The 24,653-nt window shown below is 32.6% G+C and overlaps 2 protein-coding genes and 1 long non-coding RNA gene across 7 annotated transcripts; 2 read left to right on the top strand and 1 right to left on the bottom strand.

The window, feature by feature from the left end:
* Window positions 1-60: 60 nt before the first annotated feature.
* LOC140991834 (cytokinin dehydrogenase 2-like) lies at window positions 61-2,686 on the top strand. The gene is made up of 5 exons (XM_073461994.1): window positions 61-773; window positions 1,132-1,259; window positions 1,550-1,807; window positions 1,922-2,175; window positions 2,288-2,686. Exons 1-5 carry the CDS (start codon window positions 134-136, stop codon window positions 2,574-2,576), a joined length of 1,569 nt encoding a protein of 522 aa, XP_073318095.1. The 5' UTR covers window positions 61-133; the 3' UTR covers window positions 2,577-2,686.
* A 3,025-nt stretch (window positions 2,687-5,711) lies between these two features.
* On the bottom strand, window positions 5,712-7,870 carry LOC140991925 (uncharacterized). Of its 3 annotated transcripts, none has more exons than XR_012177983.1 (4): window positions 7,765-7,870; window positions 7,602-7,667; window positions 7,105-7,165; window positions 5,712-6,029 (listed from the first exon to the last, which is right to left on the bottom strand). It is a non-coding gene; the product is annotated as an uncharacterized lncRNA (long non-coding RNA). The 3 variants fall into 3 exon arrangements; XR_012177984.1 differs by lacking the exon at window positions 5,712-6,029 and adding an exon at window positions 6,603-6,688; XR_012177982.1 differs by lacking the exon at window positions 5,712-6,029 and having other exon boundaries at window positions 6,933-7,165.
* A 1,217-nt stretch (window positions 7,871-9,087) lies between these two features.
* On the top strand, window positions 9,088-18,265 carry LOC140956378 (ATP-dependent RNA helicase DEAH13). Of its 3 annotated transcripts, XM_073413104.1 has the most exons (12): window positions 9,088-9,239; window positions 12,324-12,581; window positions 12,673-12,745; window positions 12,829-12,900; window positions 13,005-13,054; window positions 13,157-13,217; window positions 13,298-13,627; window positions 13,791-14,036; window positions 14,129-14,359; window positions 14,766-14,879; window positions 14,978-16,171; window positions 16,407-18,085. In XM_073413104.1, exons 2-12 carry the CDS (start codon window positions 12,535-12,537, stop codon window positions 17,922-17,924), a joined length of 3,936 nt encoding a protein of 1,311 aa, XP_073269205.1. In that variant the 5' UTR covers window positions 9,088-9,239; window positions 12,324-12,534; the 3' UTR covers window positions 17,925-18,085. The 3 variants fall into 3 exon arrangements, with proteins under 3 accessions (XP_073269205.1, XP_073269204.1, XP_073269206.1); XM_073413103.1 differs by lacking the exon at window positions 9,088-9,239 and having other exon boundaries at window positions 12,229-12,581; window positions 16,407-18,265; XM_073413105.1 differs by lacking the exons at window positions 9,088-9,239; window positions 12,324-12,581; window positions 12,673-12,745 and having other exon boundaries at window positions 12,830-12,914.
* The last annotated feature ends 6,388 nt before the right edge of the window (window positions 18,266-24,653 follow it).

Below are 24,653 nucleotides of genomic sequence, written 5' to 3'. Positions count from 1 at the left end.
TATATATATATATATATATATATATATATATAGACACACACACACGCCCTATGTCATAGTACACGTTAATCTCTAAGTAGTAATCGATAATACTAAAGATTCAATTAAATCAAGGTTTAGATCTCCTTGTAATATGACAACCCATTGTCCCAACCGGCCTTCGCATTTCATTTTCTTTATAGTGATCATCACATTATTCGATATTGTAATTTGCATTTCAGCAAAGCCAATCAATCCATTGCAAACTACACTTTGCAAAGATCAAATCCTTCCCCTTGAAATCAGTAAGAAGATTCGAACCGACCCTGAAGCGATCGCGAAAGCTTCAAATGATTATGGAAACATCGTTCACAAGATCCCTACAGCGGGTTTCTACCCTTCATCCATTAAAGACATCATTAAACTTATCGAATACTCGAACAATTGTTCCAGTACTCCATTTTCTATTGCTGCCAGAGGACAAGGTCATTCGGTGAGGGGGCAGGCCATGGCATACAAAGGAGTGGTCGTGGAGATGGCTTCTTTGAGTAGAAACGGGAGTGGGGTTAGGGTTTCTTGGAGCCCTTCTTCAGGGTTTTATGCAGATGTTGGAGGCGAAGAGCTTTGGATCGACGTTTTACGCGAGACGTTGAGACATGGGGTTACTCCTGTTTCTTGGACTGATTATTTGTATCTAACTGTGGGAGGCACACTCTCTAATGCTGGAATCAGTGGGCAGTCATTTTTACATGGCCCTCAAATCAGCAATGTCCTTGAACTTGATGTTATTACTGGTAAATTTGTTTATATATGATAATATTGTTGACCATCTCCCGTGAATTCGACGTTTCAGAAAAATAATTTTCTTTATACATATTATATTAAATTAGAGATCATAAATTAGAAATCTTTCCAATACCTTTAAATTCATTAAATTGATCATACAAACTTATTGGTCAGAAATTATGACCTATATTCGACCAATTGGCATATTCACTTCTTAGATGTTAATTTTGGTTTACATGAGCTCTTATCATATATATGTATATATATACGAAAACAAGTGGTTTTTAAAACAACACAAATGTTTTTGTATTTGTTCATTTGTAACTAATGGGTTTTGCTCGTCTTTTTTTGGCTATATATATATAGGTAAAGGGGAGCTTATAACATGCTCAAGGAAGGATGAATCAGAGCTGTTCTACGCAGTTCTTGGAGGTTTGGGACAGTTTGGCATCATAACAAGAGCAAGAATCATCTTGGCCAAAGCACCAACAAGAGTAGGTCTCCTGTGAGATGATATCATATATTTTTATTCGTAGGACGGATCAACTATGCATTTATTTACAATAAAAAATAATATTTTTGATATAAAAAATAATAATTTCTCACGGTGACCCAAATAAAATATTTGTCTCACAAACTTGACTCGTAAGACCGTCTCATATGGATTTTTATAATACACACACACATAATCATCACATTTATGATCTATATATCCACTATATTAATCTAAAATTATGTTGTTACCCAACTGTTCTGCATTATATCTCTTCTAACTATTATGTAGGCGAAATGGGTAAGGTTACTCTACAGCAATTTCTCCATCTACACAAAAGATCAAGAAAAATTTATCTCATCAAAGGTTCCAAACTATGTGGAAGGCTTTCTTATCACAAATGAGACTATTCCAGATAGCTGGAGGTCTTCCTTTAACTCGTCTTCAAACCAAGATCATATTACTTTATTGTTGAGGAAACATGGTCTCCTCTACGCTATCGAATTAGTCAAGTACTACGACGATCACGATGCTGATACGGTTAATAAGGTATGTACTTGTATTAACTTAAATCCCTTCTCTACATCAATTAAATGAACAATACATAGAAGATCAAAATGTGATTATTATTAGATTAATTGATTCCACCATATATATTGGCAGGTTGTTGAAATGCTGCTGAAAGATATGAACTTCATCCCTAGTTTAAATTTCAGCGCAGATGTCTCCTATTTTGATTTCCTGACAAGAGTCCCAAGGTTGGAAGTACAGAATACCCCGCAATCACCGACTCATCCATGGCTGAATTTATTTGTGCCAAAGTCTCGGATTCTTGATTTAAATGCTGGAGTTCTTGTCAATCTCATTCCCAAGATTAACACTGAACTCATCCTTTTGTACCCATTTAACAAAGACAAGTAATCAATCACTCCACAATTCACATTCTTCTCTCTACGTGTGTGTGTGTGTTTTCGTATATGGTATATGTGCTATATATATACATCGTTTCATATAACTTAAAATTTCCAGATGGGATGAACGAATGTCTACAGTTACACCAGATGAAGACATCTTCTATACTCTAGGACTACTGCATTCTAGTAGTCCCAACGAGACGAAGATTTACGATGAAGTAAATAATGAAATACTTCACTTCTGCCGAAAGACTCATATCAAGATTAAACAGTATCTTCCGTACTACAAATCAAAGGAAGATTGGATCAAACATTATGGCTCCAAATGGGACAATTTTCAAGAAATGAAAGCCAAGTTCGACCCAAGATTGATACTATCACCCGGCCAAAGAATTTTCAATTAATAAGTCACTTTTAACATAGGCCTTTTAGCTTGGTTCGATTTGTTTACTCTTTAGGACTCAAAGGTCGATTTGCTTTAATTTCTTCTAGTGTTTGATAATAATATCGCGAAGGTACTTGAAACGTCCACTACTCATTTTGCTTTAAAAAGTACTAATTTTTTTTAAAAAAAACCTCACAATAATCGGCCGAATTGAAAATATAAATACTTAAAATATTTTGGACACCATTTTAAAATTAAAACAACCAACTATATTTGAAAATCCAAAAGAAATAGTTTAAAACATAAAATCGTCAAACGTTTGCAAATCCTATCTTAGCAATATTTTAAAATAAAGCCAACTCTATCAACCTCTCAAAAAACCACTCAAAAACATAAATAAAAAGTCGTAAAATTTTTTAACATAAACTTAAAATAATAAGTCATAAGTGCGGAAAACTACTAGCGCTGGTCCTCGGGATATGTTCACCTTCAGTCCGGTAAGATCAACCATCAAGACCTCCACTAGCATCAACATCATATTCACCTGCATCGATCACACCTAGTGAGTCTAAAGACTCAGCAAACCATATTCTTGATAGCAAATAATACGTATACAGATCACATGCAACAGTGAAAATACTTTTACTTAAAATACCATTTCATAATCATGCATAAACTTAAAATATTTTCATATCATCTTAAACATATTTATATCCATCATATACGTATACATATTCCCTTCGTTGAATTCAGATCGTTGATTGTGACTTTCGTATTAGGGGTTCGATGGATCCATCTACATGTAACTGTGCTGGGCGGCGGGGACATCATCGACACTCTCACCCCGTCAACTGAGCCTTGGCCTTATGTATTAACATATCATCGTATCCGTATTAGTTACAATCACTTCACATCCTTCAACATTTCATATTTCTATCACTTCATAAAATCATGCATATAATAATCATTTTTTTAAACCAAGCATGCAACACATCTTTTAGCGTCAAAATTTTATCATAAAATTCCATAAACAGTTAAAAATACACATTTTAACATATAAAACAGCATTCAGGGCACTGCTATGACGTTTACTATTTCCTAGGTGTAAAATGACCGTTTTACCCCTAGATGTAAAATTCCTCGATTTTGACTTTTTCTTACTTTCATTGACTCTAGACCATCCCAAATAATAATCTAAGCTTAAATTAAATTTCTCATATTTTTATTTAGGTTAAATTCTAGGCTTTCTGATTATTTCTTAATTATTAATTCGCGGAGCGTTTAATTCCCGAATTAATTCAAACCTTAATATAAAATTCTCAAATTTTAAACATAGACTTTTAATTACTTAATCTACCCTTGTGACTGATGAACCACCCCCGTGGACCCACGGTTCCAGCCTTAAAAATTTAAACCAAATTTTCGAACCCTAAGCTAAAGCCCTCGAGCCATCTTATGTTTTCCACGAGCCGCACACGAGCCACCCCGAGCCAAGCCCTTCCCAAATCCTCTATGGACCCTATTGGACCCACTGGACCCCTAGGAATCGACCCTAGCCCAAGACGAAGGCACCCATATCAGAAGAAAGCTGCGGCCGAGACCCCTATGTGCACTAGGACTCTTGTAACTTGGCTAGAACCTTAACCATCAAGCCAACCCCTGAACCAGCCCCTCGTGAACCCTCTCAGGACCCTAGAGACCTAGCTAGCCCAAACCTAACCACCCTGGCCGAGCCACATGCCCAAGCGCAAAGCAGCCCCTCGCGATATGGCCTCGGGTAGAGTCCTAGCTTGCTAGAACTCCTTCCCAGCCACTGTGCTCGAGTCCTAGTGTGGCTAGGACTCCTCTCTTGACCCAACCATGTCCTATCCCAGCCCTGGTCGTGCCAAAGCCAAGCCATGCACCACGGTTCCCTCAAAACCGAGCCTTAAGACACAAAACATGCGATATTAGGTTCCATCTTATTCCATCTTCGTGTGCAGCTTATCATGTGTATCCTATGACTCTTTTCTCGTGTAAAAACAACCCATATTAATCCCTAATCATGGCAGCCCCTTCATGTAACCATAAATCATGTTTTTGGGTCAAATATCATGCTTTAAAACACATGCTTTGCACAAAAACGAAATAAATAAAAGGGTTACTTGTTTCTCATGCAAATCATAATCAAATACATATTTAGGGTGTGATAGATGAGAAAGAAAAGAATTATGGCGTGCCTTTGCGTATATAACGTACGAAAATCAGTTGACGATGCAAAGAACGGCGACGAGAACCTTAGGCTGAAAATCCCTCAAGAACCGAAGCTTCCTTGCTTTGAATTCTCGTGTGTGCCGTTTATTTTGATGTGCTAGGAGTCTTGTGAGGTTTGGGGTAGGGGGCGTGTAGTTTTATAAATAAAAGGGTAGGGTTTTGGGCTTAATTATTTGATAAAACAATAAGTGTGCAAGCTTGAGCCTATTAGAAAGCTATACTAGGTCCAATAAGCCCAATCGTGCATTTAAAAATTATTTTGTTTAGGAAAGTTCGTGAAATTATTAGCCGAGTTGTCAAAACGTTAGTATTTTTGTTGAAAATCGAATACAGATAAAAATTACGTCTCGGCGTATAAAATCACCTCAAAACTCCTTATTTTCAAAAATAACGAAAAGCATCAACCTTATTTTAAATAATTAAAAACAATTATTTAATAAAAATATTTTTCATTTTTAAAGTTCATCAATAAAGGTTAAGGTATGTAAATTTTTTAAGATCGGTATAAAACCACAGCAGGTCGGTCAGTTCCAAAAAATTGCATCACGATACTACTCCTTGGTTACATATACACATGAATACAGTGACATTTCTAAGGATTTTTGGCTCACGGAAATTTTAACTGAATCAAATCCTAGCAAATAAATAAAACCAGCAGCATTCCAGATTCAAGTATGAAAAAAGAATTCATGCAAAAACAACAATGGTTATCAGAATATCACGCAGAAGTGTATCTCAAAAACAAACACAAAAGCACATCATTATCAAATAATTTCCTAAGAAAAAGTTTGAAAGGCTAGTCTCTAAAAAATGCAAGAGACAGAGGCAGACGAAAAATGTGTAGCCTTCACAAGTATGAGGCGTATAAACAAAAAGAACGTGTCATGAAACATGTATAATCTAGGATCAAAATTTCATATTTATTTTGTCTAAATGAGCATATAAAATATCAGGATAGATATTATACATAACAATTTATAACATAAGCATGTTTCTGAAATGCAAGATCACAATGCCGTGTGAAATATTATACCACAATCGTGACAATATTCAACACGTTGTGTATGTCCTGCATCTCCAAAGCTTCGGAGGGAAAGCCAAAATATTTCATAATTTCCTTCCATTTGTTAAGTCATCGAGATGATGCAAACAATGTTCACAATTAAACTGCTGGAACCTTTTTTCCATCCTCGATAAAGAACATGGTTGTCTCTGGGACCTAAAACAAATAAGAGGATAATGCCTTCAATCCATTTCACAAATGGTGTAAAAACGTTGAGTTATATTGAGAAAGGACCAGAAGTTGCAGTTCATTATAAAGAATTATAATAAAGAAAGGATTACGCAGCCAATGACATAAGCAAAAGAACCATTTTCATGAAAGCGATTCATGGCAAAAATTTTCTTAACATTTTGAAAGATGAAAAACAAATTTTAATATAATAATGAGAATAAAGTTGTCTTTGCATTAAAAACATGCAAATTGTTCTTTCATGTTCATGAATTTTCTTTCTATTAAAGCTGCATATAGGCACATGAAGTAGAGTAATTAAAGATATCTTTGTTCGATGAATGGAGCTTTCATCCAATTTAGGTCTCATTTGATTATTTTGCATGAGATGACACCAACATACACACACAAAAATTGCCACACGTGAACAAATACATACATTCCAACCTAGGCACCGTTGAAAGAAGTTTCAGAGCACAATAATTGTACGATACTTAGCAGCAATGGGATGTGATTTGTACAAGTAAAATTATAATCTACATGAAGCATCAATACACACCCGTACCAAAAAGTTCGAGGCCTTTAACAGTGGTGATGCATTTCCTCTTATTACGAGTCATCTTTTCAATAATTACTTCCGACTTCTACTGTAGAACTTATAAGTTTCAATATTTCCTCTGTGCATGGAATTCAAATGTCTGGACCAATATGCTCCAAGATGCTACGTTCTCCATATAATCAAATACAGATTAATTTATTGTAATTGAATACTACAATAGATTATGTTTAGATTAATTTCTGCCAAAAGTAGTCTCAATTCCAGAAATACAACTTCAGAACATTTCCATAATTACTCTAGCAAATAAAGAAAAAAGAAAGAAAGTATCTTGAAAATATGTTTTTATACTATTTTATTAGCAGTTGAATGTAGAAAACCAAACTAAACATCTATTTAAAAAGACCTCACTCAAATCTAAAGAAAACCAACAATGCAACCAATCATTACAAATACATTTATGGCTTTCAAACTTGGCACAAGAAAATATTTTATTCAAAAGCCTACCTTTTTTTAATTTTCCCACTAGGTAAACGTTTTACTTCTTCCTTTGGTTGGGAAGAAGAACCTGTTGAAATTAAGAAGAGCAGTTCAAAATACAGGCCAAAGTAAATTCAGTAGGTTTCAGTGTTTGACAATCAGAAGACAACAAAAAATGGTGTTCACTTTCAAATCGTGTACATAAGATAACCCATCACATAACGACAAATGATCGATGGAAAAACACGCCTAGGTAATGCAAAAGAAAATCTATGTTTTTTAAAATATAAATACTTAAACCACAAAAGGATGCATTTCATTTTAAAAACCAATATAGGAAATACCGTTGTATAGCATCCTCTTATCTGTTTACATAATTCTAAGCTCTAAAGAAGCACGTTATTTTTGAGTCAATCAGAAAAATAGTAAGAAGAACAAGTTATACACAATGAATACAAGATAGATATATGCATCGAAAATACAAGAATAAAACATTCAAAAAAATAATTACAGACTGTAAGTACCATTGGAGGAGATAGAAGTAGACTGAAGCTAACCTGCTACTTTATCAGCATGTTCCGCACCAGCCTCTGAAACAAAAACAGTAGATTTAAAAAAAAAAAAAAAACAGAGCGAAATACGTCCAATTAAAGATCATATACGTGCAATTAGGGTTTATAGGGACACCTTTGACAAGATCTGGATAAAGGTCGGGGCGTTTTGGATCAACCACGGCTTGACGCAGTGAAAGTGGTGTTCACAATTACTGGTTAAAATAGAATATTTGTTGTCTCTCCAATGTAATAAATATACTTCATCTAAAGTTAGGCAAGTTAGTTTAATGATTAGAGGAAATTAGTTCAGCTTATAGTTAAGCAAGTTAACTAATTAATGGCTAAAAGTTTTTGGTTCTTCAAAGTTCTATCTAAAATATTGTATCGTGATTTAATGGCCAAGAAAGAATCATTCAAATTTTTTTTTTTTGAAAATCAGACTTGGCCATCTTTTGACGGCTAAATGGGCAATAAAAGCCCCGTACGGAATATCTATTTCACTTGATATTAAAATTTTAATTATATCTTGCTTTACATGAATTATTATATAAAAAAATACAATAAATCACAATAATATTCATATGAAAAAAAAAAAACAAAGAAAAGGTCGAAAACTTCATAAGTTGATCCTTGTAGTGTTTAAATTGTTTTTGCAATCGTGTCTGTTATCTATATTAAATCAATATAAATTTTTAAAGATATAAAAAAAGCAAAAGGTGAGTAGCAAGGGTTTTTTTTAAAAAATAATATATAAAAAATAAAAAATTATAAAAATATTACAAATTCAGAAGTATTACAAAACTATAACAATCCGAAAAATACTATAACAGATTCTGACAGTGTTATCCGGATGTTTATTGAGTTATATATATTTATATTTTATTACTAAATTAAAAAAAAAAGTAGGATCCGTGGCAGTCTATCACGGATCCTACTTTTGACTTGCATACATTTGCAAATATACATAAACCTCTGTTATATATAATTTTGTAGGGAGTGACAATAATTATGATAGTATTTTAAATCATAATTGTTTTAACAAATATACATACCTCTGTTATATTATATATATTAATCTCGAGTGACTTGTATCACTAAGTCCCCATGACCCTACACATTGTTATTAACGAAAGTAACAAATTGTTACCTGCCAATGATTATTAAAAAAATTATCCATTGTCACTATTTCACAAATGAATTTGGTTTGTATTTATTATAAATAATTTTCACCGTTGATGAAGTAGAAAATATCTTTCAATATGAAAATCTACATTTAAATCAAATACTCTCACCTCCATTGAAGTAAAACTAATATCAAGAAACAAATTAAAACATAATTTTCAAATTTTAGGAACCAATTGATATTGTTAATAGAATTACTAGATTGAGATTTCCTACTAAATTCGAAATACCAAATTGATTATTCAAAAAACTAAAATTATTGAACCGATCTAACCTAACCAAAAACAACTGATCTCGTCGGGTCAACCCTAAAAATAGGGCACATCATTTTAGCCATCTCGCGTCTTTGGACCATTTACCCAGTCCGTTCCAGTTGAGCCGGTGTCTTCTATATTGCTCCGTTCATTCCGCTTCCGCCCTCCCAAGGTACGCATGTCTCCGCGCGGAAATTTCCCAATCTTTTCCCCATGATTTCAACCACAATCAAGTCTAGGGTGTTTATATTTTCCGATGCTTCTGTTGCATCTGTTGAACAAAAGAATGTTTCACGCGATTATGTTGAGTGAATTATCCGAGTTGATTTACGTTTCTTGAGAAGCTATTGAATCGAGTACTTTAGGTTTTTTTTAACTGATTAACTGTTCCTGATTAGATTTGAAATGTTTTTTCACGCCTTTTAAGGAGAAATTTATAGCTAAATTTATATTTATAATCATGATTATCACTAAACAGTTTATATGTTCGTGTATACAAATAATAGATAAAAAAAATTTAATGTTCTAATACTACAATCAATATAATAATAATTGTAATTACAATGATTATATTTATTATTTTTACTATTATTATTAGTATTTAAAACTATTATGATTTAAAACACTATCAACCCAAAAAAAAAAAAAATTTATTGAAATCATTAGTATCATAATATATCAATAATCGTCATTGAATTCCAAAATTGTTTAACATTGGAAAAAAAAATAGTACACAATTATTATCATTATTATTGAAATTAAATTACTATAAATAAAAATATTATAAAGAGTAGCAAAGCATTATACGAAATTCCATATTTACTCCTTAGTTAAATCCGACTCTCATTCGACCTCGAAAAAACAATAAACTACTCAACGTGATAAATAAATTGTCGACATCTCCAGGTAAAGGAAATTTATGCTTCAACAAATTCAACACCAAGTTTAGAATTCCCCTTGATACTGTAGAATATTACATCGTGTAGATCAAATATCTCGAGGAATTCAGGTTCTGTTACATTCTATGTTGATGTGTAAAGATGTGTGCTTTTCTGTGTTGTTGATATAATTTTTTAGGGTATTAAATCCTTGCTCCTGCTAGGTTTTGATCTGGGATTTATCAAATTAGGATAATTTGATGATTTGTTGACAATTGCCTTGTTCGGTTTGTGCGCGCGTGTGCTTAGATTTCTCTATTGCCATATTCTTTGCTGTGTCCTCTACAACTTTATGTTTTTGATCCCATATAATTAATGGAAGAAAAGTACGAGGCCATCTTATTGATGTAATCTTTACATGGCAGAAATTTTCTGCGTGGTCATAGTGGGAATTGCTCTGCTTTGAGGTGATTTATGGGGTGGGTTAGGGACATAATGTTGAAAAAATCGTTGTGTCATGAGAGATGGCAAAGATTGCGGTTCTCTGCGAGCACCAACTCACCCACTGTTGGCTAGTAATTTTATTTTCTCACTGTGACTGTACCTATTAGGTTGAAAACACGTGTTGATTTCTTTATCATAATCTGTTGTTAAGAAAAGGTAATTAGCGGTGGGAAAGTTAATGCTTACGGGTAATGAGATAGTATCAGATTGTGTAAAACAATTTGTGCGAGCATTTCGGAGACCTATTTTTCGAAAAATTGCATAGACAGAATGAGTTATCGAATAGTGAAAAAGGTTAATGACTGAGTTGTTTGGACTTGCAATACGTTAGACGGGACTTGTTTTTTTTGTTTTTCAGATAATTTTGTAAATGAATCACAGCTTTGGCACTTTACATCACATTCTTCAAATTTATATTGATTTAATATAGGTGACTCCGACCTTTATCCAGCTGTGGTTGATCCAAAAACGCCCTTTTTTATATCTTTAACAATTTAAACTCTATGGGATTACAAAGCAATCTCTCTTCCTTCTTCACCTTTAGCAACGAGGTAAAGATGTTTTTGCAATCGTATCTGTTATCTATATAAAAAAAATTGGTTAGGTGGCCCTTCCCTTCACAGGAGCGCCTGTAGCTAAACTCAGCATAAACTCCTCCGAAAACACTTGCTGCACAAACACTTTAAAATTACAATGGCAAAACACATCTACTCGATACTTCTCCTCTTATCTTCACAACTCATACCTGTTAAAATATCAGCAGAATTTGCTCTTCACTCAAGCCCTAATCCCGTTTAGTTTATCGAAGAAGAATGCGGTTCCACTCGCTATCCAGCTCTCTGCATCCCATAGAGTAAACTTAATCAGTAACCAATTTAACAAAATATAAAGTATATATTTTAAACAGTAACATCAAATTTTGTACAAATAGAGAGAACAAATGACATTGCTATTCAATAAGAATAATAAACACATGTAATGGTTCTTGTTATTTTACACGCTACATCAGACAACAGAAAGCATGTTCATGTATTTGACATTTGTAATATTTACAACCAAAATGTTTATTATTCTTATTGAATAGCAATGCCATTTGTTCCCTCTATTTGTACAAAATTTGATGTATATGTTCGCTTGTGAAACAAGACAAATGGAGTAATTTGTGTTGTACGTGCTCTAAAGAATATTATGTGTTCCATTTTTGTTGTAAATATTACAAGTGTCCAATACATGATTATGTCTCTAGAAATCGATTTATTTGTTGTTCAATGAGAAATTATTTGAAGAATTCGATTTTCTGTGGTGAACAAATATGGTTGGCTCCAATGCTTCATCTCATATGTAGTGGAGATATGATTTATACCACATGGTCAAATGGCTGGTTCGAATTGCTCAATTTGGTCTTTATTTTTTGTTATAGTATTGTTGGACAAATTTCAGATTAAGTGAATGAACCTAGTGCTATGTAATAAGCATTTATTTTACCTACTTTTCTGATAGAGATTAAATTAGTTCTATATCTAGTTGATCAAGGTAATGGGAAACAAAATGATAAATTTTATTATTCTAGAAATTTTTTTAATGAGAACATTCAATTATTTTCAAGAAACTACTTCAATTTCTTGATATTGCTAATAGGCCCATAAAAAAGATTTCTTATGTATTTTGATTTGTTATTAAACTTGATTTTGCTATTTAGAAATTGTAAAATTTATTTTTCTTAAAATTAAAAAGATTTAATAAATCTATCTAATCTAAAGTTTTGGTTTTAAAAAAATGGGGTAATCTATAATTATGTATAGTTTACTTGACTTTACAGTTTTATCCCTCGTGTGCTCGTTACATCCTAACCCTGCCATCCCCTTCAATTGCAGTGCCTCTTCTCTTCAGTTTCCCTCTCAAATCAAAATATCAACAGATTCAGAACTTTCATCATTAGAGCATAGTGCTGCGGCGCCCTCAGTATCTCCCCCTTGCATCTCCAAAGGTTGCTCCAATTTTCCTTTGTTGTGGGTATCTGTATTTTATGATTTACACAGTCGTTTCCGGAACAAGACTCATAGTAATATTCGGGCTCGGGTGTTAATGATGCTGCAGTTGGATAATCTGGACCTGGGAACAGATTTGACGAGGTTAGCTTTTAGATGATGGCGGTATTGTTTAATTCTTTTTGTGTAATACCGAGTTAAATATAATATATTTTTGTGATTTGTAATGCGACAGGGCGGAATATGGTGGTGGAGATATTATCATGTTACCAGGAAAGAAAAAGAAAGAAAAGAGGGTGAAAAAGCAGGTGAATGCATTAAGCTTATTGATTATGTTCTGCATATCGGATTATATTTGGTTGTAAGTTAGTTGATGAGTTTTATTTGTAAGGTACCCAACCGCATGATGAATAAGCCTAAGGAGCTAAGCAAATCCCAGAAAAGAAAGTTAAAGAAGCTTGAGGTTCGTGTGCTTGTGTGTTCCTTCTTTCCAATTATGTAGTCAAATGTTTGTTTTGCTAGTTATTGGTGGCGTTGGTTTTGAATGAGTTTAATTCTAATATGTAGGAGGACAAAGAGAAGGAAACGCTTCTCGAGAAAAGCATCGATACTTTAGAGTAACATTTTATTCGCCCCTCTTTAATTGTTGAATATAACCAAATTAAATTTGATGTTGGAAAGTGTATTTTGATTGCTTTCTTGTATTATTTTTCTCTCAGGAGGTACAAGATTCGAGATGATGTTTATTCCCTTATGCGGTCTTCAAGGAATTTGGGTCAGGTTTGTGCTTGTCTTATGATGTATTCTATTTAGGCTAGAAAAAATATCCGAAATTCATGTGGTTAACTAATTGATCATAGGTTGAAACAGCTCTTGAAAAGCGTAGGAGGGAAGCCAACTTTTTGAAAGCAGGTTTAGAATTGGCGGAGAGTGATCGACCATTAAAGAAGAGGACCAGTGATGATCCATCTTTTCATGTTGAACAATGTGAGAATATTTTAATGCCACAACCAACCAACGGCCTGAGCAATTTGAAGCGGTCAACAGCAGAAAAGGAGGCGATGCATGATGCTACTGTTTCAGCCAAGAAAATGGTTAACGAGACTATTGAATCATCTAGGACAGAACTTTCACAAAAACCTTTTCCTTCAAGTTGCAGCCATGAAGAAATTATTAAGCTAAAGCCTGTGGTATACTTGATAATCTTTATAATCCTGTTGTTTAAGTGTCGTACTATTAAAATATGAAAGCATGTGTGGCTGTGTGCATTATTGGACAGTTCCTAGCCACTTCCCTTTATTATACATATTTATGTTCTTCATTCGAATACAAGTCATCTTGGATATCGTGCAGGATACACTGCACATGGATCCAAAAAACAGTCTTGCTGGTCCAAGTAATCAAGACAACTGTTATTTTGTAAGAAGTCTCTGTACTCCAACCGTAGTGCATGTGTCAAGGCCAAAGGAGGTGGAAATGACAAGAAGGGATCTTCCTATTGTCATGATGGAACAAGAAATAATGGAAGCTATTAATGATCACAGTAGCGTTATTATATGTGGTGAGACTGGTTGTGGTAAGACCACCCAAGTTCCTCAGGTTAGTATGTTTTAAAATTATTTCCTAATATTTACATTAAAATAATTGTTTGTAGATGGTTTATCATATCTCTCTTGTTTGGTAATTTTCAGTTTCTTTATGAGGCTGGTTTTGGTCCAAACCATGTGCACACTCGTCGGGGAATTATTGGCGTCACCCAACCTCGCCGAGTTGCAGTGCTTGCAACTGCTAAGCGTGTGGCTTTTGAGCTTGGTCTTCGTTTGGGTAAGGAAGTAGGTTTTCAAGTTAGACATGACAGAAGGATTGGAGATAATTGCTCAATCAAGTTCATGACAGATGGAATCTTGCTTCGAGAAGTGCAGGTTTTTACTTTGTTCTTTTTTGTGATAATATATGGAATATTGCGTTTTTATTGAGAGTTTTATCGTGATTATTTGTGTTTTATAATGCAATAACATACATACCCTATTTTGCTAGTTAACAACTTGATGAAAACATATGTAATACTTGAAGTGTTAGGATGTTTAATTTTGCTAGATAGGTTTGCTAAATATCTGCACTGATAATTGCTCTTCTATTAGCGAACATGTGTGTGTGGGACTTGAGTGGTGGGGTTGGCAATTGAGCCCTCAACTTCAATTGCATCTGTATATTAGAGATGCATTATTATTTTCATGTTCTTTTATTGTCGACAAATTTTCCATTACAATTTCTCTCTTTCTTTGTGACTTCATCTTATTCTAATTTCAGTTCTTCTTTGTATTGTAGAATGATTTTCTATTGAAGCGCTACTCTGTTATAATTTTGGATGAGGCACATGAGAGAAGTTTGAATACAGATATACTCATCGGGATGCTTTCTCGAGTTATCAAAGAGCGTCAAGTAACCTCGTCTGTCTTTCTATGCTAAATTTTGTGGTAAAATTTTTGGTGAAAAATTTATGCATGCATGATTAATTATTACCTTGTATTTTCTTGCAGAGGGAATTCGAGGAGCAACATAAGAGAATTATTTCAGGGGAAACTATTGAATTTGAAAATAGGATATATCCGTTGAAACTTGTTCTAATGAGTGCAACACTGCGGGTAGAAGATTTTGTGTCTGAGAGAAGACTTTTTCATGACCCCCCGCCTATTATTGAAGTTCCAACTCGACAGTATCCAGTCACCATGCATTTCTCAAAGAGAACAGAGATTGTAGATTATATTGGTCAAGCTTTTAAAAAAGTTATGTCAATTCACAAGAAACTACCACCTGGTGGCATTCTTGTTTTTGTGACAGGACTGAGAGAAGTAGAATACCTTTGTCGGAAGTTACGTAGGTCTAACGAGACATTTTCTGTAAATGAAGAGAAACCTTCTGAAGAAATTGATATGAAAGAGATCACTGATGCATTTGATTGTCAAGGAGATTTTGGTGATGAGACTCCTGATCATTTTAGCGTTCACATGGAAGAGAATCATGGCAACTTATTGGAAGATGAATATGATAACACCTATAATTCAAGTGAAGAGAGTGATCTGGAATTTTATAGCGATGATGAGAATTATTCAAAATCGATGTCTGCTGAATCTGATGGTAAGCTTGTGAATATTTTGGGAGTGGACGGAGGCATTGATTCTTTGAAGGCTGCTTTTGAAGCCTTGGCCAGGAAAAATGGTCCTTTACCGGACAATACAACCCAAAATGTTACCAAAACACTTGAAGGAGGCCCAAACCAATCTAGTTACATTGCTGAGAAAAGTGTGGGGGACAAGGTTTTTTGTACTGGTGCACTTCGGGTTCTGCCCCTTTATGCCATGCTTCCTGCACCAGCCCAGCTTCGTGTATTTGAAGAGGTAAAGGAAGAAGAGCGTCTTGTTGTTGTTGCAACTAATGTGGCTGAGACCTCTTTGACCATTCCTGGAATAAGGTATGTTGTTGACACTGGAAGGGAGAAGGTCAAAATATACAACTCTTCAAATGGTATGGAAAGTTATGAGATACAGTGGATAAGTAAGGCTTCTGCAGCTCAGCGTGCTGGGAGATCTGGAAGAACTGGACCTGGACACTGTTATCGCCTATATTCTTCTGCAGTCTTCAACAATATGTTTCCGGACTTCTCAAGTGCTGAAATATTAAAAGTTCCGGTTGATGGTGTTGTCCTGCTTATGAAATCCATGCATATTGGCAAAGTAAGTTTTTTGTTGTATCAAGGGATTTGAATAGCTTTTTTTACTTGTTATTTTGGTCATCATTACGTAATAACCCTTGTAGCTTTTGGAATTTGTCATGCCCTTTATCGTTGTTAGAAAGCATTGCCATTTTATTTGGTTTGCCTCTTTGCCATGTACAATACAAAATCATGGGTTTGTCTTCTATTTATTTGTTTTTACTCCTTATGTAGTTCTATGCTATCTATAATTCCAGGTGGCTAATTTTCCTTTCCCTACACCTCCTGAGACCAATGATTTGGTTGAAGCAGAGAATTGTTTGAAGGTTCTTGAGGCACTAGATTCGAATGGAAGATTGACCCCTCTAGGGAGAGCTATGGCTCACTATCCTATGAATCCTCGTCATTCCAGAATGCTCCTCACTGTTATTCAAACTATGCAAAAGGTGAAAGATAGTAGTCGAGCAAGTATAGTTTTGGGCTATGCAGTTGCAACAGCTGCGGCGTTGAGCTTGTCAAATCCTTTCATCACGCAGTTTGAAGGAAGCCATATTGATACAAATGATTCAAAGCATGCCGAGAAAGATGGTTCTGTTGAAAGTGAGAACATCCGTGACAAAGGAGAGAAGGCAAGGAGAAAGAAATTGAAAGAAATCGCCAAAGCTTCTCGTGAAAAGTTTTGTAACCCAACAAGCGATGCTTTGACCATTGCCTGTGCACTTCAGTGTTTTGAACTTTCTGAAAATCCGGTTGAGTTCTGCAGTGAGAGTGCTTTACACTATAAAACCATGGAAGAAATGTCCAAGCTGAGAAAACAGGTTCTTCAACTAGTTTTCAGCTCAAGTACGAGTGATCTGCAGCGAGACTTTTTGTGGACCCATGGTACTCTCAAGGATGTGGAATGTTCTTGGAAAATTCCCTCAAATAAACATCATCTTTTGCTAAATGAGGACATCTTGGCTCAGGCTATTTGTGCCGGTTGGGCTGATAGGGTTGCTAGGCGCATTAAAGCAGCTTCTGTTGTGTTAGATGGAGAGAGAAAAGTTAAATCAGTAAGGTATCAAGCTTGCATGGTCAAAGAAACAGTTTTCCTCCATCGTTGGTCGTCTGTCTCTAAATCTCCCCCTGAATTTTTGGTTTACAATGATTTACTGTATAGTAAACGACCATTTATTCACGGTGCAACAAGCGTGAGGTCAAATTGGCTTCTTAAGTATGCCCAGCCACTCTGTAGTTTCTCTGCACCCCTTTCTGATCCAAAACCATATTATGACCCAATAACCGATCAGGTCTTGTCTTGGGTGACTCCTACCTTTGGTCCCCATCTGTGGCAGCTTCCTCTGCATGGTTTACCCATCAAAGACAATTTTAATCGAGTGGTGGTGTTTGCTTGTTCTTTACTCGAAGGGCAAGTTTTGCCATGCCTAAAGGCTGTCCGTAAATACTTAGCTGTCCCACCTTCAAGCATTTTGAAACCAGAAGCATTGGGCCTTAAACGGGTGGCAAATTTGTTAAGCAAAATGAGTTTGAGAGGAAGAGTCATTGACAGTTGTACTAAATTAAGAAATTTGTGGAATGAAAATCCAGCAGAGTTGTTTCCTGAAATTAGAGATTTATTTCAGGAAGGATTCCATATGCAGTTTGAAGAACTCTGGGTTGAGATGCTCCATCAGATCAACTTAGATCAGGAAGAAAGATTCCCTGTTAGAGCCAAGGGGGAGAAAAGGAAGAAATTGGACTTTCCGGTAATAAAACCGATATTTGTGTGTCCATGATCCATGATATGTTCTTTACTGATCTTTTATTTGATGCTTTTTTCTTTTTTCGTTATTCTTATTCCTTCTTTCGAAATGATATTTATAATATTGACACTCAAAGATTGAAACATTTGTGTTACCTTTGGAAACATCTGGGACGTGAAAAACTTGACGAGTCACCTTTGGAACCATGCCACTCACTGATATCTCATATAACTGTACACTTCTCCCTTTTGCAAGAATGATATTTACATTTCTGCGTTAATGTTATGCAATACTAAAAGCTTCTGTGGTAATGTAACTAAGGTTGATTTATTGATTGTATAACATCTCAATATTTAATGATAAATTTAATTCTACTCCAGGAAATAACCTGGATAATTATGAGAAATCACGAGATCAAATGCAAATTATGACATTTTGATAAATTTTAAGAGAACAAGTGCAGATTTGTGTGTGTCATAATTTAATCCTTAATTAGATGTTTCTTCATTCAATTTGCAAATTTAGCTTCGAAAAACATTTCTGTAGATTCAGCCACTCGATTATTTCGTCTATAGTCAACTATCTTTTCCAACTCCAACAGCGAAAAATGATTCGAATAGTGAACCTAACTGGGCATTGTACATCGATTTGGCAAACAGGCATCTGTTTGAAGGGATAACCATTTGTTTGGTTGAACGGTCATTTGATCGATCAACATTTTTTTGCAAATAAATGTTGAGTTTTTTTTCTATATGTTTTCATGGTTCAATTTTCATTCAAACATCTTACTGCACACTTGATCTTCCTATTAGTGGAATGTTTGAAAGGTTTGAAATCATCAAAGCCATGATTAGTTGTGGTTCAAGTGCAAGAGATTTGAAATAATTTTGGGTATAATTGGAATCAAATAACGGGGTTGGTTTAATGTTCTCGTTGATGTGAGGAAAATAGCTCAATAGTAGGATATGTTTTGTTTCATTTTTATAATTTTTTGATTGACAAGTATTGCATATGATAAACGAGCAAGTACTGAATCTCTGGTAGTGGCAAGTATCTTCCTTGTTTTAGTTTTTAAGATTGCTTTTGTAACTACATCAGACAACTTCACATTTTTGGTATAAGTACTACAGATAAAGCTAACTAAAAGGAAAGATTGCATTCACTTTTTTAGTTGCCTGGAGTGAATGGTGGATCTGATTGAACAGTGTTGTATTGTTTAGGTGCATATTGCCCTCCTCTGAAATATCAAAAAGAGTTAATAACTCTATGTGTGTACCAAAATCACATATGAAATACCGAAAATGCATATTTCATTCTCATTTAAAATAATTAGATAACTTTTATAAAAATTGCATTATTTACCCTTGTTAACGCTGTATTTTGAACACACAACCTTGAGTTGATTTTCATTATCATTTAAAATAATTAGATAACTTTTATAAAAATTGCATGATTTACCCTTGTTAACGCTATATTTTGAACACACAACCTTGAGTTGAGATTTCTCTCTACAAGAAAACATGGAATCTTTGATGAATATATTGTGGATATGGAAAATATTATAGATTAATAAAATAGTATTTTTATACATTACCCATAATATTATTCAAAATTTGGGTTTTAACTTCAACATGAGAGTATATTCAAAAAAACGTGTTAGCAAGGGTAAACTGCAATTTTTTTAAAAAAATCAAAGGCTGAGACACTTGTTTGATTTTCATGGTAGCGAAATATGTATTTCGATATTTCGCATGAGGTTTTGGTGCAAATAACTGTTGAAAAATAAATAGGTGTTAACATCTTATGTTTTTTTTAAAAAAATATCATAAACCTCCTACAAAAATATTAATATGATTTCAACCATCTTTCTTGTATACAAAATAAGCTATTTTCATATAATTCAAAAGATAATTTTTTCTGTTTTAATTTGAATGGATTCCTGACAAAGGGCAAAGTTCTAATGGTATTTGCATTTTAAACTTAAATGTTTATGGGCTTCCATCGATTTTGTTCAGATAAAAATCTATATTCCATTGGAGCAGTGCCATTTTCAGATATTCACTCAATACAAAGATACAGTCCAACACAGGGTTGGCAATAAGTTATAGTTGGACAAAAATTTACTGTCATTATTATACTATTGAGTTTTTGCATTCAGTTCAAATACTTAACTAAGAAAATAACTGCAGCTAACGGGTTTTAAATTACCATCGGATTACTAATTTTATTTTTCTCAAATTATTTCCTTAAGCAAGAATTAAATATGTAGCATAAAAAACTACATAGATGGAAGTTGTGAATTCTCATCTAAGAGAATTAGCACATGCATGCACCTATTTGGTTTTGAGCTGTTAGCTTAAAGAATTGAGTGTCAGTCTACAATTGGAAAACGTTCGAGATAGAAAAAGATATCATTTATGAACGTTGTATCTATGTTTCACTTTGCTTAGTTGGGCGTTTCTGATTATTGCAGGGAATTTGAATATGAGAAGACAATGCATCTGTGGGAGGTACTATGGACTCATTATCTGAGAGAGCATCTGCATCTCTAAGCTAAGTTTGTGTTGCGATACCGAAATAATATGATTGGGGAACAAATGGGTTTTGACTTGCAGTGGTCATATTGACCTCGACGCAATCCTCAAGGATGCCGAGGCACCTGGTGAGAATGTCACAGCTTGTATTACGCCTGGAACTCCGCCTTCACTGACAATCAAGGATGCCTCAATATATCATCAAGAAGATGATGATATACTTTAGAATATTTATTTCATGCATTTACTACTTGAGTTTATTGTATCCCCACATTCAGTGGTTTACAAGAAAGGAAAATCTACAAATGCTTCTCGCACTTCCAGTAATTCATCATATAGGAGATTTCTTGGTGTGGCCAAAAGGTTTAAGCTATTGTTTAAGGTGTAAACTCAAGACTCGATATGTTGGCTTTTGAATCTTTCAAGGATCACAAGGGAAAGAGAGGTAATGTATTAATGCTAATAATACATACTAGGTTGAAACTTTGCATTGAATTCTTGATTATTCCCAATAATCAAGAAAGTAATGTAATGACATACAGTACTAGGGTTGAATCTTTACATTGATTTAAAGCTCCGTTCTAGTTTGTCTTGTTAGGTTCAGCAAATTACAGTTCTTGATTATTCTCCACAATCATGAAATTAATATAAAGATTCAATATANTTAATTCAACAAAAATAATTATAATAGTATTGTAAATTTTGACAATTCGTGTTAATTAGCATATGTAACTAATTTGAAAAAAAATATATTTTTTAATTTTAAAAAAAGATTTGGACTACTGAAATTTTTCTCATATCTTTTTTATCATTTTGTTTTCTTTTGTTATTTGTCATTTTCTCTCAATAATGCATATATTTTATTATAATATTCAATTATTACAATCTTTTTTTACAATCAATGATATGCAATTTTTTATTTACAATGTTGTTTAATTATTATTCTCTTTCATGTAAATTAACAATAATTTCTACTGGATGCTTTTATTTTCCTAGTCACCTTTAATTTATTAGACACTTATACTTGATAACATATAAACTATACTTGATAACCTATAAACCGACCGAACCAAGTCAATTCGGAAATTGGGTTTCCAAATAAAAAAAATCGATTATATCGGTTAATTCGATCAGTTCGGTTACGGTTTTCAAAATTTTGAAATCGGCTAACTGATATAATAAATATTATTATTTAATAAATTTTTTTTATTTTTCAATTTTAATATATTTATTTTTATTTTTAATTTTAAAATTAGCCCTAATTCTAAAGAAAAATTTGTGATGTATTTGATTTAATGTTTTTATGCTTTATTTTTGATTGTAGTGTTCAAAAAAATTACATATATAATTAAAATTAAATCACAATTTTTTTTAAAACTAATCGGTTAATTCGGCCACCAACCGAATTAACCGATTTTAATTCGATTCGATTTTCATCGGTTATGAAAATTAATTCGGTCGGTTCGGTTATTGCTAAATATTTCGGTTCGGTCCGATTATGACTAATTCAGTTCGGTTCGGTCGGTAACAGAACCGACCGAATGCCCACCTCTAATTATTATAACAATCTATCATCACATAAAAAGTACTCATTGATTGATTTAAATAAATATTGATTAAATGTTCTCATTTATTTGTAATTTATAATAATAATATTTTTGACAATAAATCATCTTTTTACTGACTCTTATAACACTTATTTTAATATTTCATATTAACTCATAAGTATAATTAGCACAATCAAATTACTAATATCATATCGGTATTACCTTCAGAAAAATAATATATTTAGTTTTTCTAATTGTTTAAATATCTTAACGGAAACATTTGTGTACCCTTATCTTAAGAAAAATTCATTGCATTTTATAAAGTTTGAACGCTAAATATAGCTTTATAATATACATTTAATTTAGAAACTGAATTCATTGTATGACAAACACTTCTTCTATTTCTATTTTTTTGTGTAACCCAAAAGAGTTAATATTTTTTCTCTTTTATCTTCTCCAACTCACTGGAAAAAGTTATAAAAAAATATTTATATCTAGAAAAATATTTTTATTTATTGTTTTTTTGTCTATATATTTTGTTATATGTGAGCACATATTCTAATTCATTGTCTTAATTGCCATATATATTTACCATATAATTTGTGTACATTGAAGATGAATAAGTTCATTTTGTAGTTTTTTATTACATGGACTTAAGTTGATATATTAATATGTGATATACATAGATATAAGAATTTTCAAATTCAATTTATTCACAATGATTTTTCATAATTAAGGCCAACTCAAAATAATAAAAATTAGGATTCATAATTATTTTAAATATGATATAAAAATAATACGTGGAAATTTTTTTTGACATTTTAGTTGCAAAATACAGTAATAAATGCAGGTAGGTGCATTATTTCATTGTGGCAATTATAACTTTATTTAATTAATATCTTATTTCTCACCCAGAGATCAAAATTTGTTTATTTCTTATTTTGATTATCGACAAATCCAATATTTCTTTTAAATGTTTTTGCTAATAATATTTACATGAGTTTTATTGTATATTTATCCAATTTGAAAGGTATAAATTATAATTCAATATATAATAATATTTGAAAACTGTAGAATGCTTCTAAATTTAAAAATCGAGTAACATGTAAGGGATCCATTCAAAACTAAAAGTTGATGCAACATGTTTCTTCTAGCTTTACAATCGAATAATATAGGATCGAGCGTTTGTGTCTTTACTAAAAGCTATAACTGATGATAACTATGCAAGTCAAATCTTTAAATCATACAACAGCTCAAGCGCCTACCCATAGTGGACAATTATTGTACCAAACAATCTATCTCCTAATAATTGCACCAATTGCAATCAATGAAAATCAAAGTCGTGATCTTGGTTCTGATACCAATTGTAGGCTCAAGCGTTTATTGTTTTATCAAAACCTATAGATTATGGCAACAATGCAAATCAAATATTTTAAATAGTACAACAGTTCAAGCACAATATTTCAATTACTCTATCCAACATGATCAATTATTGTACCCAACAATAATTTTATGCACATAACTTTTTACCATATCATATAAATTTATAAGACATTTGAGTAGAATATATAGTACTTGATATTCTACATAAGTAGTAGAGGAAAAAATTATTTTTCATTTATTTGAAAATTTATATTTTAAAATAAAAGAAAAATCTGAAAAATTGAAAAAATCACGAAACCCAAATTGAAAGTTGAATTAATACATTCATATTCATCATTAAATTTTACTATTTAATTTTAATATATTTAACATGTTTATCTACTAAAAATATTGAAAGAATTGTTTATACAATTTAATAAAAAAGTCAAAGTACATCATTTTCTGATTCCGAATAACGATCACATTATTATTACGTTACAATGATAAATAAATTATTTATTTTTAGTTTATCATCATAGTCTTTATTTCAATAAACACATTTTCGAATGTAGGATGTTAAATTAAATATTGACATTAGATAATTATAGTATTAATTCTAACATTCTTTTTTTATTCTTCTCAATACATTATTTTTCCTATCTTCAAATATATTAATCTATTTATTATTGTATACAAAGTATAATAATTATTTGGTTAATTGATCACATTTAAGATTAGATGTTTGGAAAAAATTCTAATATATCTTTAAAGACCAAGAGATGATGAAAAATTAAGAAAATGTAGAACACTACAGTACATAAACTTTCGCTTTGTACAGTGACAAAAGATAAGGTGAAACCAAGTGAGATACTTATATATATGAGTCTCATTCAACTTAGCCCATTATAATATTTTTATTAACCGACTTTGTCCTTCGTTTTTACTTCACTAACTTTGTAGTGTGACTCATTCAAGTATTAACTTTTTATTTTTTTAGTACATATTGGCCTCCACTCTCACCGACTTCAATCTTTAGAAGTCAGTATTAGTAGTTTATAGGTTAAAGACAATTATTTAATTTTTATTTTCTGTCTTGTGATTAATTGTGTAATTTTTTATGTTCTATCTAATTCATTTTCAAAATTTTTATAATCATGATTAGAAGTGTTGCACGCATACAATATAAAATTAATATATTTTAAAATGTTAATATTGAAGTGTCGAATAAATATATTAAATCATTATTTAAGAACTTTTAGAAAAACAATATACATCATAATTCAGATTTAAAGATTAACATACAAATAAAGAATTGCGAT

Source organism: Primulina huaijiensis, chromosome 13, assembly GCF_012295235.1.
Source record: "Primulina huaijiensis isolate GDHJ02 chromosome 13, ASM1229523v2, whole genome shotgun sequence".
NCBI lineage: Eukaryota > Viridiplantae > Streptophyta > Magnoliopsida > Lamiales > Gesneriaceae > Primulina > Primulina huaijiensis.
Note: the sequence above shows the minus strand (reverse complement) of the source record. Positions and strands in the feature narration are given on the sequence as shown.